General features: G+C 36.8%; 1 protein-coding gene and 2 long non-coding RNA genes across 3 annotated transcripts; all 3 read right to left on the bottom strand.

Moving 5' to 3' along the window:
• Positions 1-3: 3 nt before the first annotated feature.
• LOC114522982 lies at positions 4-2,955 on the bottom strand. Its single transcript, XR_003686973.1, has 3 exons — positions 2,817-2,955; positions 1,516-1,549; positions 4-73 (listed from the first exon to the last, which is right to left on the bottom strand). It is a non-coding gene; the product is annotated as an uncharacterized LOC114522982 (long non-coding RNA).
• Positions 2,956-5,796: 2,841 nt separating this feature from the next.
• Positions 5,797-11,580, bottom strand: LOC114522976. The gene is made up of 8 exons (XM_028543765.1): positions 11,187-11,580; positions 10,064-10,099; positions 9,311-9,553; positions 9,018-9,194; positions 7,461-7,637; positions 6,954-7,127; positions 6,350-6,460; positions 5,797-6,188 (listed from the first exon to the last, which is right to left on the bottom strand). Exons 1-8 carry the CDS (start codon positions 11,578-11,580, stop codon positions 5,797-5,799), a joined length of 1,704 nt encoding a protein of 567 aa, XP_028399566.1.
• A 4,362-nt stretch (positions 11,581-15,942) lies between these two features.
• LOC114522983 lies at positions 15,943-16,725 on the bottom strand. Its single transcript, XR_003686974.1, has 3 exons — positions 16,684-16,725; positions 16,316-16,423; positions 15,943-16,001 (listed from the first exon to the last, which is right to left on the bottom strand). It is a non-coding gene; the product is annotated as an uncharacterized LOC114522983 (long non-coding RNA).
• Between the last annotated feature and the right edge of the window lie 293 nt (positions 16,726-17,018).

Genomic DNA, 17,018 nt, shown 5'->3' with positions numbered 1-17,018 from the left:
GTAAAAATTTACCAATGGATAACATAACTTTGAGTTTATTGTGTCGGGTTCATCTTCAGCAGGAATACACGTCCTGTATCAAAAAAGAAAAAAAAAACAATTACAGAGAAATAAAATGATTTTGTTATACAGGGTGAGTAAAAAAACTGACACCTTTGAAATTCAAATTAGCCGTGAAGTGATGGCTGGAATTTGACAATTCCCATTGTGTACAATTCTATTCTATTCTATTCTAATAATTAATGCGATAGTGTTTAAACCAATTGAACTAATTCCACGTTCTTTTTTATTACAGAGCGTAGAATGCATTCCAACTCCCAAAGGGAACAAACTTTATGTTCTAGGTCAATTAATGGTTCACCTATTTGATATGCTTCGTATACCCATGAGATATTTTAGGCAACTTCTGTCACATTACAGCCGATTACAAACAATTACAGACAGATTGCAGCTAATTTGAATTTCAAAGGTGTCAGGTTTTTTTTACTCACCCTGTATACTTTTATTTTATTATATAATTTCATAAGGATTATATGTATATATTCTTTGATAAGGCTTATATAAAATTATATGGGCCAAGCTTGTCCGGTAACCCAAACCGATATAATTCTTTCGCTATACTTTATACGATTTCTATAAATTATACTTGAAAGAGCAGCTATTCAAGGTTAAGTGCAAGCTAGCTGTGAGTTTGATTATACACGTTCTGTTGTGACCCAAAAAAGACTTGAGTTTGATTATATAACTTCCGTCTGACATAAAAAAGCCCCTTATAGCTATCGATGTTGAGGTATTGAAATGAGCAGATAACATGATCCTGACAGTCGTATAATCACCACAACAATAGTATGTGCTTGTTTGGTGTCATAAAGACTTATTTCAATACATCAAAGTCCTCTCACGCTTCGTTGAATCTCGGGTAACCGAGCTGTAGACAGCCCCTAAAGGCTAATTTCCACTCAGGAAAACGAGCAGCGGATCGGATCGGATCGGAACGAAAGATAATCCGCGCGTGCGCCGTCTGTTGAAATTTTTGGCTTATATTGATCCGAAAGCGTCCGAGACCGGATAAAAAAAAGTTCAAATAGTTTTAACTTTTTTTTATCCGATCCGAAATCACTTCATGGATCGGACCAGGCTCGGAAAAAAATCCGATCCGATCCGATCCGCTGCTCGTTTTCCGGAGTGGAAATTAGCCTTAAGTCCAACCAACCGCGGAGGCTTAAATATTCTTATTTTTTTTGCCAAGAACAAATCTCAAAGTTAAAATCCAAAGTCCATCATATCTATATTCAACCCTGCGGATCACTAAGCGGAATATATATGGTGTTAAACTTGAAAGTCAGGTATACCAATCGCGTGAACTTTTGTCTCAATTAATTCGAACACGTAAAACGGTTTCGAAACGCGAGAAACATTTTCCCACACATCGTGGGAAAATTTCGCCGGCATCATATAAGTTCGGAATTTATGGACTTCCTTTCTGATATAGTAGCAAGAAAATCGTATGTATACCTATTTTTATCTTCATCATGAAAATTGTAGCCACCTAAAACAAAAGAAAATATGTTGACATCAACGCAAACTCTATGGCGGATGCATGCAGGTGTACATGAGGAATCGGTACACAATTTATCGAAATGCCCCTATATAAATTCGCAAATTTGACCCGATTTATATTAGACACGGGTTATCCGTCCGGTCTGAACGAATATTACCTACAGGAATCCCTCTAATCCGGTATATAATATGTTTGGCGGGAAAAGTAAATGGACATCAAACGCTTGCAAACGTTTCCGATTAAAAAATTTATTCACTGTCTGTCCACGCGAGGATATTTTTTTTACTTTTTGCTTACCCTTCGTTGTCCGCCATTTTGTTTGTACTTGGATCAATCTGGTTTCGTGTGATCAAGACAAATCCGATACGTAGCTACCATAATGATGTATATCGAATCAACGTAGATAATCCGATACGAAACTAATCCCGTATCGTGTAACTGGGGCTTCAAATTCGTCTAAATATAGACGAACTATGCGGATAATTCGTGTTGCAGATGATCCGTCTGTTTGTCTGTGTTTACACCCAGACGAACTACAGTATATCTTTTGCTTGCTGAAGTTCATTCAGACTGATGCATCACCAGCCATTGTCAAGCCATTGTTATAATTTATAAATGCTTGCAATTGTTATTTGGGTATTTTTGTTAAGTTAAATGTGTTCGAGATAAAAGGCTATATATGCAAAACATTGTTCCCTTTTGTTCAAAAGCCCAGTTTTAATCCTAATGCCGGCTTTATATACAAAATACAAAATTCTGATTGGCTACTTCTGACGTTATATGTATTTAACTATATATACCTTTTTATAACCGGCCTCTAGATTAGCGCAATTCTTCAGAATTTTGTACGTCAAATATTTCAGAAATAACGAAAATGAATAAAGGGTCAGGCTTACCAAAAATGCCATCAATTGGCGCTAATTCAGCGCTGCTAACGATATTTATTCTGAGGCATTTGTTCGAAGCCCATTCGGCAAAATGCAGTTAAAATAAATATCTCTCACGCATGAATGAACCTAAATACGCAGGCAATATTATATGTACTGAATATGTAGTAGTAAAATTGTCGTACTATTCACTTTAAAAACTACTAAACTCGTTTTTCAATAACGAACCTTTAGTTTAGACCTGCTTTGAACTTATAAATACACGGTTTTGCTAAAACGGCTTGATGCACGGCGGCCCGAATGCATGCACATGCACAATGTCAATGATATACACAAATTTAGATACTCGTGATTGACTTTCACTTTACCTGCAATATTTGTGCGGAATATCGATGCCAGAATTAGTATAGAGCCACTGCCACAGATAAAATTGAACATTCCCGTCGTATAAGCGACTCCAATCTATGAGGGGTGTTCAGAAAAGGTCAACCAACACCAGCATTTACTTTAGTGTATTGTATTTCATATGATTTACGTAAACCAGCTCAATTTCCATAAAGACTTCCGCAAAGTGTCTGGCACAAACGACTTCCTTTAGTTCCTTATTACGAAATATGCAAAGCAATGCATGCAATGTAAATAATATGCATGCTTTTGCAAGAAAGTTTGCCAACAGTGATTGTCACTTTCTTTTACAAAACATCGTTTTCTTTCGAAAGCAGCAAAGTCATTAGGGTAGCCAACCAGGCGATTTCGTCTTGCTACACCAATAATTCTGTGTTCATTGACTGTGAAAACAATCAGTTTCTAAAGAAATGAATAATTACTCAAGTATTAGCAAACGACCCTTGCCGTTATAAATGTGTGGTGAGATAGGGTAATGCTGAAAGAATATGACAGATTGTAAACGACGAAAGTATATAGCCGATATTTTTTCAACCTTGGACGCAGATGACATATTTGCATTGTATGGTCTGCATTTAACGTTCTAACGGATCCTAAGGCTCACATCAGTACGATAGCACACCAGCTCTTACACTATATTTTTGCCCGCTGCCGATCGGTAGGGATGGAGACGGTATCCGAGCGAAACGGTCGGGCTAGGGGTGAAACGGTGTTTCTTTTGAGTTTGCTGTTTTCGGCGCAGATAATAACTCAACGAACCATGCTATTTTAACGGTACCTCCTCCATCCCGTGATCAACTGTCACACGTGAGTCACTGAAGTGAAACCGTGGAATAAACGATACGAACATCAAAGTACACACACACACAAAACAAAAAAAAAAAAATACCTGTAAATGTGGCGATCATTAATGAATTTACCTTTACCCCAAACACCCATTCCACGACCAAAACGGGTGTGAAAAGAACTGTGCTTAATCCTGCAAAACAAACTAACAAAAAAAACAAACCCCAGCGAGATTAATAAGACGCTTCTCCCGTAGAGTTCACAACATCGCGTGAAGTCGTTAGGGAAAGGGGCGGGATGGGTCACGCAAGCAACTAACAACTCGATCAGGCAAACTGGGCTCATATTTGTACTCACCGGAGGGGGCAAGTAGCCGACCGGACAAGCGTCCTAGGACCCGCGACACTACGATACGAAGACCCGTATAACATTAACTTCCTTTATTATTTAATAATAAATACATTTAAAAGCAAAATATTTTGTTTACATTTCAAAATTTTATGCTACTGTCTACATGTCTAAATGCATTCGTCAATCAACTATATTTAGTTTGCTGTGCGTATAATGAAATACTTGTTGTGCGTTGAACTGTGTGTGTATAAACTTGCTAGAGTTTTTGAGCTATGTATATTTAAAACAGAGTTGGAACAGTTTTTTGAATCAACCGATGAGCAGAAGGCGCTGTCACCCGTTTAAAACACAATTCTCGATATTCCATGAAATTGCAGTAATGCATGCATAGCCATATAGGCTTGTAGTGCATATTTTCTCGCGCGTATAAAGGCATGTTGCACGTGCACGGTGCAATTTTTCTTGCAACTTGCAATGCCATTCTACTTTCGAGAGATGTAAATTTACCCACTTCGAAACTTTTATGTTTATTACACTCCATGTACATTTCTTACACTCACATTTTGAATACACTTCACTATTTTGCATATTTTAGAAGTAGAATTGCATTGCATTGAAAATTGCATCGTGTAACATGGCCTTAAGTAAGAATAAATTATTATACCTAGAAGTTATATTAATGTAATCTTAAGAGGTATTAATTGTGAAAATAGGAAAGGGCCAATAACATTTCCTTGTGGAACTCCACCGATTTGTTGGAAAGCCATGCAGTCTTGATAATATGAAAGAATTGATGATATGATTTAATCGATGATCGAGATTTGTCTGCCTTGGTTTTCGAGCAGAATACCTTGGGAAATAAAATCAGTTGTCTTGGTAAATCAAAGAACGTCAAAATTTAATTCTCTGTAATGCAGTGAAAGTTGACCACTTCTGGCGATCATCAATATTCAACAACCTCCTGTATTTACGCTTTTCGTTTCGTATATGATGTATTTATATATGCAAATTTTACATGTTAAAGATATCAAAGCTTCAAAGTAATCTCTATATTTTACGCTTTGTCCGCTTGTTAGGCTAGGTCTGCCGCGCGTAACCACGCAGCTCAACAGTGCTGCGTTCCCATGATCAAACATCCATCAATCAATCAATCATTCAGATTGAAGGCTGGAGGCTATACTAAGACATTAATTGGCAACGAAGATTAGCAATAACTCACATTTTTTATACAAATCAGCAGAGGACGGAATGCTAGCATTTCCTGCAGTCTGATTGAAACCTCGGTAAAATATTTACTATCATTATATTTACTATCGAGATATACTATCATTATTTGAAAAATACCAAGTTGGACGATATTACTTTTTTAGTACAATGATTGCAACAATTATTCTGTCCCGGCAGTAAACTATAATTTATAAAGTAATTTATAGGAACGTATGTCGTTATTTCGAAATCCAGCGAGTGTATTTTACACAAAAAGCACAACAAATCGTTTCGATAATTGCTTCTCGCTCAACATGAGAAATAAGTATTAATATGTTCTTGTGATTCACCATAGGTGGGTATATTTTTTCAAAATTATTGCGTAATATTCCGGTCATCATAAACAGGCAGTTCAGAACGTCTTGCTGTTAGAAATTAGGTAATACCATTCGTTAAACACCCTCGGCTCTGGTTGGCAATACCACAGCTGGAAATCTTTCCAGGGTATTGTAAATTGAACTAATTGCCTCCGTCTCACTTTCACTAGAGTCTTCCTGCGCTGAGCCGGGATCAGAAGTTGCATCGCAACTTCCAGCGGAGTCATTTTGCCACTGCGTGTTCCAGCCTATCGTATGGGACAAAGACTTGTCTGACATCACATTGCATGACGTCATAAATATGGTTGCCAAACTCGTCCACATTCCCCCACGCGTTTCGAAGCCATGCAACAGCCATTGGCCGGAATACTTGCAGTTTGCCATACAAGGAACTTCGCGAGAGCGTGTTGGCGTAATAATTTCTGTGATCTACAACACCTCGGGAAAGGCCTGGAGCCGGGTTTCCTACGATTGTCAGGTTTTCATATAATTTATCCCTCGTATCATTCCCCTGTAAGAAGCTTGCGCCTTCTGCTGTATCATTACATTGGTGATGTTGCCCACCATCCGGGGAATTTTGAGAAGAAAAACGAAAAATGGCATAATGTTGACATCCTAGACAAATTAAACCGTTGAGAATCTGTCATACGGCAATAATCAGCTTCAAGTTTGCGTATGTTGAGATAAAATAATGTGCTTTAAAGGCGGCGCCTTCAATTATTTCATATCGTGCAATTAAAACAGAAATTGTACAATTGCAAAGCAGTGAAATTTACCTTGTTTTCGCCATCGTTTTCGTAGGAAGAAGATAAGAATGGCAACTGCAGTAATGAATGCTAAGCTTGAAGTAATAACGATGATGCTAATCGTCCCGGAATCAAGGACAACTAAATATTAAAACATAAATAAAGTTTCACTGTTAAATAAAAATATTGTAAGTTTCGAAAACAATAAAAAATATGATATCGAAAACAGCACTTTAAAAGTCAGGTAAACTATATGTTCATTATAAATGAGAATAAAGTAATTTTCTTGTACAGTTGTACATATCATGGCTGTGAAAGTGCCAAAAAGCTATATATAATATTCCGTGGTTTTACTTTATGTCAATACTGAACTAAAACGCAGTTCTTCAGAGGGCAACGAGTTAAATTTTTGGCTGGATGGAGAAAAAATTTGGTTAAATGCTAGTAGTGTATTTTTTGGTGGGAACCCACTATGACACGGTGGTTAGCGCCAGTACGGAAATCTAGTAAAAATCAAATCACCTTTAAAGATTATAAGAGGCTCGTCCATATTAATTTTGCAACTCGTAAGAATTGTAAAGAATATACTTGACATTTGAACCCCAGACAAAAAAGTTATCATGTGATAGCTTACAAGGACATGGTTGCTTCTCACACAAGCGTTCATCTTGATCCTTGCCCTGCTTACTACAGTTACCACCGTACTTTCCAGGGGGATTATCACAATGCCGTATCCAGACCTCGACTCCACCGCCACACGTGGTACTACATGGCGATGCTTTCGTCCAGTTGCCATAGTTACCATCAACTAGAGTAAAAATTTGAATATAGATTGCAAGGAGGTATAAGTATCCTATTATTCATGTCACACAGTAAAATATTTTGTCCTGTAATTTGGATAAAATAACAAATATAAGCCTGGTATAGCTCCGGGGAAAACTAGTTTCTATTAAAAAAGTTAGGGCAAATTTCCACTTGCAGAGAAAGAGTTTGCTAGGAAAATGTTTGCAGATTCTCTGTTGAATTTTGACAAGAGAAATAACTTAGTTCAGCTTAACTATTCTTATTACAAAAAAAGGTGCAGATATTTCGCTAGCGAACAATCTCTCTGCGAGTGCTTTAAATATGCTTGTACCATTACCTGGACAAGGTTTTCTGTTACATTTTCTTTTCTCAGTTGAGCTTCCAAGAACACTGCAGTTACTGCCTCCGTATTTTGGTTCTGGTTTATCACAAGTTCTTTCCCATATTTCCACTCCTTCACCGCATGAGACATGGCATATGATACTCACACTCCAGTTGCTATAACCGCCATTGACTAGGGATTTAAGAATATAAGAGGAAAAGTGGGTATAATAGACCCCTTTATTCTATCTCTTATACGCGAGTATTATCTCTTATACACGAGTATTATCTCTTATGGACGTTGCGAAATCCCTGAAAGAAAAAATTCTGGATACGAGGCTGTTAAAATCTATCCATGTAAAATAACATTCTGAGAAATATTGGGGAATTATATACCTTGTGAAAAACAAACCATAATAGTGTTTTTTGCCTGCGGAAAAATTGATCATAGTTAATTGATCATAATCAATTGATCGTAATGTAAACATAATAAGTCGTAATGATAACATAATGAATTGCCAATAAATTGATAGTTATGTGATGTTTATAAGTACCCTACGAAGTGTTATTCAATACGTTTGATGTAAAAGGTTTACATCCGAACATACACCAAACGTATGTAAATTAACCGGTTATTATTTAAAATGACGCTAACAAGTGATCGTATTTTTCTCTTGTGGTCATCTGCGGTTTTTATCGGTCGAACGCAACCGAACCGCGACCGAACCGCGACCGAACCGCAACCGCGACCGAACCGCAACCGCAGTGTTCAGTTATTTCTGGACAGTACTATATACAATACAGTACATATATGTGATTTTGAGTAATAAATTTAGAACTATAAAAACTTTTAATTTTGCCTTTTGTCTCTGCAGCATATTCATGCATGGAACAAAACATCAACGTTTATCACTGTAAGTAAATCTAGACGCAACCAACCATGATACAAAATTCATTGACATTTTAGATGCAAAATTTTATCTACACATAGGCATAAAATAATACTTACTTTTTAATTAAATGAACGTGTATGTCTTTAAATCTTGAATTCTTTAATCAGTTATTTGTGAAAATTTGGATCAACTTCAAGTTCGGAGTACAACATGTTTTTGGTAGAATCATGCAAGAACCTAATATAAGTGCAGATTTGCACTGCTCGATTGCATATCTAACACTAAATAATTGTATATTCAGGCTATCGTAAAGTGTAATATAACCAGACAAAGAGAAACTGGACACCATTTTCATGTAAGCTTACACCAAATTTGGTGTAAAAAGAGTATTTATGCCGAGGAACGTTAGCAAATAACAGGAACGTTAACATTGTGTGGAGTTACACTTTCCAAGTGTTGTGTTACACTCAAATGGTGTTCGAGTATAATCGGTGTTATCCTACACCTTTTCGGTGTTAGCGTAACACTGCGAGATTTATCGTGTTAAATTGAAATTATTACCCTCGCCTACTAGCCATTGTGCTCACATGCAAACCCACACCAATATATTCCACCCACATAATATATTTTTGCATGCATAATGCTACGGCTTAGCGGAGTTATTTGAAAATTTAACTTACCAGGACAAGGTCTTGCTGAACAAGATCTGTCTTCAACTGGTTTTCCAAGATGACTACAGTTTCTTCCACCAAACTTTGGCTCAGGATTGTCGCAATTTCGTACCAATGTTTCGAAACCTTCCCCACAAGTTGTGTTACACGCATCCTTTAATCTCCAGTCGCCATAACCACCATCCACTAAAAGAGATACCATAAAATATCATTCTATTTTTCAATACATATGATAGAATAATCGATTTATCTATTGTCAAACCCGTGAAAGTCCAGCATTCAATATGACATTATGACTGTACCTGGTGTACACTTAGGGATATCACAGTACTCCCATCTTTTGTTTCTATCTGTAGTAAAACACCAAGGTCTTTGTCCCGAGTTCTTGGGATTGCGACAGTAATTCTTGGCGTTATTTAATTCTGGATACGTGGTGTTCATGGTATGACGATGTGGACATTGTTCTGTCCATGGCTGACACGGAATACCCGAGGCTGTCACTGATATGTTGCCATGGTAATTGCTTCCGTTTAAGTAAAGACAATCTGTGAAGAGAGACTGTCAGGTATTGGAATTACAAGGGGACGAGGAAATCTATCCCACTGAACTGTGATGATAAAGGTAAGTGGGACTGCCTCGTTCTGTAGTGTAAAAATGGATTAACACTTCTGAGCACAGTTAACAGAATATACATGGTTTGGAGACTAAATACCACTAAGTACAATACCACTCATTAACTACGTTATTGTCCAGGTTCATGCAAAAAATGGTTCCTTTCTCGTCACGTGTCAATTGTATTTTAGCCAAATTTACCAATGGCATTCGTCGTGCTAAACTCCTTAACCTTGACTTGAAAAATATTTTAATTAATTAAATGATTGCTTTGATGAGAAAGGAACAATTTTTGCATAAATCTACCTCATATTTAGTGAGCTTTATAATTTATAATCATGTATTTTCTACTTAACTGACACTGTGTTCTGAGACATACATGTAATAGACACTTTCCTAATTTGTAAGATATTGCATATTTTATATTTGGACCAATACCTCACCTAATTTGTCTGGCGATTCTGGGGCTAAAGATTCATCTGAAAAGAAACGTGAATCACATAAATACCTTAAACACATTTAGTTTCTTTAAATCGTTAAAATCTAAAAAATTACGTGCACAAATTCGTCGCCTTCAGGCTTCATAAGGTTTTCATTATTTTTTATGTTTTTGAATCACTCAAACTGCATCTTTTTGTGAGAAACACAAGTGAGAACGCTCAAAAATGTTGCTGTTAATTGCACGCTGTTCGAAACCTTTTGTACTTTCCTTCTTTACTTTAAACACCCAAAAACATAATTCGGAATTTAATTAAGTGCCCAGGGAAGGTAAGTAATAACATCGGATCAGGCTATTCTAGCAAATGGAATATTTTCCCAACTTAGCGATTGGCGTTTCTTAAAATACGTGAATATTTTAATTAGGTAATAAATATCACTCAATTCACTAAAATATTAATTCGTTTGTTACAGATTGTGAGGGTAGCTCGACCCGATGCAATGAAGTGCCCTCCTCAGTCATTTCAGCCACCGATATGAATTGCGCATGCGTTAAATTTCATCTGGGCTTCTTCTACGATAGATCAATCATAGCATCTGATCCATTAGAACTCGGAATTCGTGGAACGAAAATGTTGGCGATTTTGACTTTTGAAGAACCACATACAGCCCTGTTACTCCTGTCGATTGTCCTCGCCCAACGCAGGTAACCATATAACAACGTCCGTTTGCCTTTATGATTTCTCCATGATTTCTGTGTTTGGATGCCCAGTGAACTTGTATGTATGATCCTGGCCTCCACCCGGAAATTTCGTAGGTAAATGGCGGCAATTATAAATTTACCTTTTACTATGTTGCGAGAGTTAAGAAAAGCGCGCGAAACACGAGCCAAAGGCGAGCAATTTTGCGAGCTTTTCTTAACTGTCGTAACATTCCCAAGTGTTTGGATCAGGCCATCCAAACACGGGAATCCATTAAGTAATTGTTTTGTAAAATAACAACAACCATGTAGTGTTCCAAGTTTCATTTCTAAAGGTGAATTAAATTTCAGCATCCAAAGACGGGCTTCGACCAATCAGAACCCACGTTATACCTGCACATTTTTTTTTTAATATACTGTAAGTTTACCTGTGGAGTTTGTAAAATCTTCATACCAGCATTCTGGGCTATCACCAGCATTTCTATAAGGCTGTAGTTCACATTTAAATAGTTCGTCTACTTTCATGTTTGGGTGTTTAAGTTTAACTGCGACCCCGGTTATTTTCCATAATTTCAAACATGTATGCATTGCCATAAGACACGTTTCACGACAAATATTTTGCCTTTTATACACGCTCTGAGTCCGATCGCAACTTGGGAAAAAGAAATGGCATCTGATTAGCGCAAACATACGCTTGCAGATTTTCAAAGTGACCACGTCCAACTTCAAATAGTGGAGTATTTTCTTATTTCCGAACCTGGTAATCTTTACATCGTCCTTATTTGCGTCATGATTCGCCACACTTTGATTATGAGGCGGCATATACACATAGTTGGGTAACGTGATTCCTTGATTTTCACAATAAGGCCAAGTGAAATTAACCAAAGGATAACAGGAACTCGAGTTGAGTATTGGCTCGGCTTCGGCAGGAATACACGTCCTACATCGAAAGTAAACACAAAACAAATTTTCATATGGTTTCAAATTTTTACAAATCACTGGATATAAAAAGCGGTTCTAGCTACATGTTTCTCCAGCGCGAGTATTAGAGCTTCTTCCCAGTGTCGCTTTTTTTTGCACGTATAAGTATATATACGTACACGCGCGCGTATAAGCTTAAAACTTCAAAGTTGTTAGCTTAATATATAATTTATCCCAGAAAAAACACAAAATCATCAACAGAATCGAACCCTATATGCATCAGTTCAATCGTTGAATTCATCAGCATCATTTAAATGATACTTATGAATACTTAACTTTTTTACGTGCATTCGTACAAAAAACGCAACAGTGGAAAACGGCGCTAAAGCTGCATTTATACCCCCGAAGAATTCCACGGAACCGGATATAATCAAACGTGCATGTAACTCAGCCTAGTTGATATATATTTTACGTATTTCTCCGATCCATAAAAGACTAAAGGCGAGGAATTGGAAGCTCGTATAAATAGTAAGATTCTAACCCGAATTACACTTCAAATTAATCCATTCAATAAGTCTTTTTCGTATGAGTCGTATATATTTATATATACCTTATTTCGTCCCGAAATTGGCGTCCTCCTAAAAAATATAGGAAACATTGAGTGAATGCACCCCCCAACTTGCCAATTGCAACATTTCTCACAACATAAAATCTAATTCGCATTGATCCAGAAATAAACCAACAATGTGGTGTTTATTTTAGTATAGCAATTCATTAAAAATGTAAACAAAGCATTTGTTAATGTTTACATTACGGATAATATGCATGCACGTTATTAAGATATCTATGACCGATTAAGTTTTGAAGATAACAAAATTTACCTGCAGCATTTCCGTGAAATATCAATGTCAGAATTAGAATAGTTCCACCGGCATATATATGATTCAACATTTTTAGGTTACTTATTATGACTTATCATTCACTATATACTTACGCGTGACTTATATATCAGCTACATGCGTGCATCACGGAATTCAATTTTGACTTCCGCAAAGTGAAGTATACTTACATATTCCATGCGGGCATGTATTTAATTTCGACTTCCTCGAAGCGAAGCATAAACGATTTCCTTATCACGCAAATACAAAGCACACGCAAAAGCCATAAAAATTTCTGTTTTTTAAAAGCAGTGACGTTACGTTTTGGTTGTGGAAACATGTACAAAGGAAAGTTTCGGATATCATTTGTCGGATCTAATGCACTTCTAATGAATGTTTCACAGTCTGTTGGCTTGCATATATATGGACTGCAAAGCAACTATAAAACTAGTGCAGTTTTTTTTTTCGATTACAGATTACATTCTATCATGTGAACAGATCTTAACGATAAACGAAATCGAAAGGACTACGTCTACGTGTGCTCTTTTCAAAAGCAGTACAAGCTTTTGCGGTCATATAAACACTTTAAAACACTGACTTTTACGGCAAGCCGGGTTAGCCGCGGCGACCGCATGTTGAAGTGGTAACAATGACGCGGAAATTAAAGCATGAGAATATCTAGTAGGCTATCGGAAACCTTTAAGATTTACTTTCGAATGATATTTGAAGTTTGCCAATTTTGTAGTTTTTCACGGACGTCAATTTAAAATCCCAATTCAAGGAAAATGTCTAGATTTCGTTACTAAAGAATGTTATATGGGTAAAAAAAAACCATGACCAGCCGACAATTTAAAAAAGTAAAGTAAAAAGCAAATTCCGAAAAAAACAAGACATCTTGAGAATCAAAATATAATTCAAACAAGGCACAGATTGAGACTGTAAATTTACAGTCAATTTCACAGCCTTTTATATTTAAAAAATTCATCATCATTCAACTTCAAGGTCTGTTCACACGATTCAATTTTGTCTGGTCCAATTAACTTTTGACGTACGTATGGGACGAAGCCTGTCATTGATAATGCAGTATTGCAATCGCTTGAGTTGATCTGACTTGATCACAGTTGATTCGCTGCCCATATACATTGCAAGTCAACAGACTTTAAATAATATGTGAACAAGATGTGACAAGCCATGTTGACAAGCCACAGCAAAGGTATATATTATGAGTAGAAAAAGCCTTGAAGTGGTGCTTAAATCAGCGAACAAAGACAATATCACAAAATATCAAATATTCTCGAATGTGTAAGCATTGTTTTTTATTATACTTCCCGTGTATTTGATCTATCACGTTTATCTTTAGAAAAGCAACTGGCTGTTGGCCATAAGCACAGCGGTTGACAAAATGGGGATGTTTGTATGCATGGAATTAACTCTTATCTATACATTTTGGGTTGTTAAATTGTGGTTAACAATGAAACAGAGTACAAGTAAATTAGCTTGTAGCTAAACCATGCACGTATCATCGTATGTATTTAATGTACTGCAAAGCTTTTGGTCCGTTAACCCGGGCCTTCATCAGAGAAATTGCACGCCCTATTAAAGCCGGTTTTCCACTAGCGATATTTTTCGCGCGAAACGACTTTATTCCTTTGTATTTGACCAATTTGTTCCAGATGGTTGCAGTTGAGAGCTCTGGAACAAAAGTGAAATGTCGATTCGCGCGAAAAATATCGCTAGTGGAAAACCGGCTTAACTTCATTATTTTTATAAACAAGGGAGAATTTCGTTTTAAACTTATCGGCATATTTGTTTACATTTTTAGCCAAAGCGAATCAGAATGCCCAAATTTTTCATACTTCATGTAAAATGATAAATAATGTACCTTCTTGCCGTAAGTAGTCAAAATTTTTGCATTCTGATTGGGTTACTAAAAATGTAAACAAATTTTCTGGTTGATCTAAAACGAAACTCACATATCTATTTTCCGCGCCGAATCGTACCGAGGATATTCCAATTGTTAGGGTGCTTATATAGATTGATTGTCGATGTTTTCCAAGATATTTAACGATTTTTTAATCATTTACAGACGAAACTAACGATTCACTAACTTGGTCGACGCTTTGATATAAGAATTTGTCGCTTGGTTAACTTGCGTGGATGTTAAAGAGGTTCACATGCATTTAACGCCCACTTTTTAGCATTAAGATCGCTCTTCTGTTATTTGATGATCCAGGTACACCTACGGAATATAACAAATAGATTACGTAGACTACCTTTAAAGGCTTTGGAAGAGATGTTTTCAAATATCAGTTATTTATCAGTTATTGAGATAGGTATACCGGGTGTGCCAAAAAATACTCCAGTTTGATTAAAAAATTGCTTCTTATTTTTTTCAAAATTGGCACATCATTTTGGGATGTCTCTAAAATAGGCAAAATATACGCTGTATAAAAATATTATTTATTTAAGCTTTTTTGGGGGGACACCCGGTATATAACTTATCTTCATAGATTATCAACAATATTAATATAGAGTTGGAATTTCCTAGTGCTTTAAACGACACTGAACCGTCACCTGCACACCTAACCTACAAACCATGTTTATTATCTCATGTAGCTTCATGCCTTAATTGATACTTGACAAGCGCCTCTACAGTGCTTTTTTCTCTCATCTTAATATCATCTCCTTTGTTTTTTTCATTCTTGTAAGATAAAGTTCCTAAGAACCTAAGATCAGTTGTTGTATGCATAGGCAACTCTCTATTGTATTATCACTTGACCCATTCACCTTTACAATGTACGTTCACTTCTTCCATGAGGCAAAATGCCTTGTGGCTTAAATGCATATTTCTTCTATGTTATTACTATTGAATTTGACATTTTTTGGGTTGCCCTATGCTATAACTTCAATGTTATATTCGATTTTATCCATAATATTCCTTGTAGAAACTATAAGATTCACATAACCTAATTCGTCAAACGATTGCAGTCGTCGGGGCATTTTCAGTGCCCGCGGCTATCATGGCAGCTGAAGATGTTTCAAGTGTATCGTCAGCTGAACTACTCGTCTTTTTTTATCAAAGCCTTCCATTACAATGTTTCCAATCTTGTCGTACGAGACAAACACCTGTCCGACGTTGCGTTGCAACACGTCATAGACATGGCCGCCCTGCTCGTCAACACTCCCCCATACGTTTCGAAGGCATTGCGCGGCTAAGGAACGAAACAACTGAAGTCTATCATACCGTGAGTACCGCGAAGGTCGCGTATTTACGTAGTCCCCACTACAAGAGGCAACACCGCGCGAGAGGCCTGGAAATGGGTTTCCATCAGCGGTCAAGTTTTCGTACCTAACAATAGTACAAGTTTCACGTGACGAACTTTCGTTGAGATTGCCGAGAAGCGCGGATATCTGTAATTTCTGTCACAGCACTATACGATGAGTCTAAAAGATTTAAATATCGTATATTATTATCACGTATATTATATTATTATCGTATATTATTAATATCACCATTGGAAGTTGAAAAGACATCACCGGGATGACTCATAGGTAGTCTATTTATTGTTGGGCAGTTTTTGTAGTGAAATTTGACGTTGGTCCAAATGATGTCGATAAAGTGAGAGGTTAGAGCTTGAGGCACTGATGGTAAATTTTACATGGCAGAGAGAGAAAATGCACGAGCAATTATAATTCAAGTAAAGAGAAGAATTCACATAATGGCTCATGCAAACAATTTAGAAATAAATAAATCTTACGGCTTTCTTTGTGATTTCGTCTCAAGAAAATCCAAACAATAACCAACACTGCAAGTACAATCACCCCAGCAGTGACCATAAAAGCAGTCGTCCGGGAATCGATTACAACTAAAAAGTATTGAGACACTTTTTACTCAAAGACGTTTTACTTCTTTTTCTATTGCTCAGGCCCAACACAAGTCCCATTCGTCTTTTCTAACTTTCACTGATATAAAAGCATATTTCCTCCAGATATATACAATGATATACAAAAAATCTTTCTTCAACACACAAAAGAATTATATATTTTAAATGATAAATGTGGGAAAATGCTCTCTGACTTGGAGCATTATTTTGGTGCTAGGGATTTCCCCAGCGGCCGCGCGTACCTGGACAAGGTTTCGTCACACATATTCGGGCCTCATTATCCGTCCCCAGATGCTACAATTTCCACCATACTTTCCAGGGGGGTTATCACACTGTCGCGTCCAAACCTCAATACCTTGACCACACGTGACACTACATGGTAAGGACTTTGTCCAGTTGCTATAGTTACCGTCAACTGAAAAGATCAAAAGCAGTAAGAACTAGGAAGTTTGTTATTAGTTGATACAATCAAATAGTTTACAATCACAATTTGCATAGCTCTTTTGTTTTGTACACTGGATTTGATTCTTACCTGGACATCGTTTTCTTTTACATTTCGTTAATACACTCGAGTTCC

Source organism: Dendronephthya gigantea, unplaced genomic scaffold, assembly GCF_004324835.1.
Source record: "Dendronephthya gigantea isolate DGI-Jeju-01 unplaced genomic scaffold, DenGig_1.0 000025F, whole genome shotgun sequence".
Classification (NCBI taxonomy): Eukaryota; Metazoa; Cnidaria; class Anthozoa; order Malacalcyonacea; family Nephtheidae; genus Dendronephthya; species Dendronephthya gigantea.
This window is presented reverse-complemented; position numbering and strand designations above follow the sequence as displayed.

What these genes read in the sequence shown, in the direction of transcription:
- LOC114522976 (XM_028543765.1), bottom strand. Translation starts at nt 11,580, where the DNA reads ATGCCGCCTCATAATCAAAGTGTGGCGAATCATGACGCAAATAAGGAC. An exon ending in TGAGAAGCAACCATGTCCTT is followed by an intron (nt 6,461 to 6,953) that starts GTAAGCTATCAC and finishes TTTAATATTTAG; the next exon opens with TTGTCCTTGATTCCGGGACG. An exon ending in AAAACGATGGCGAAAACAAG is followed by an intron (nt 6,189 to 6,349) that starts GTAAATTTCACT and finishes TAATTTGTCTAG; the next exon opens with GATGTCAACATTATGCCATT.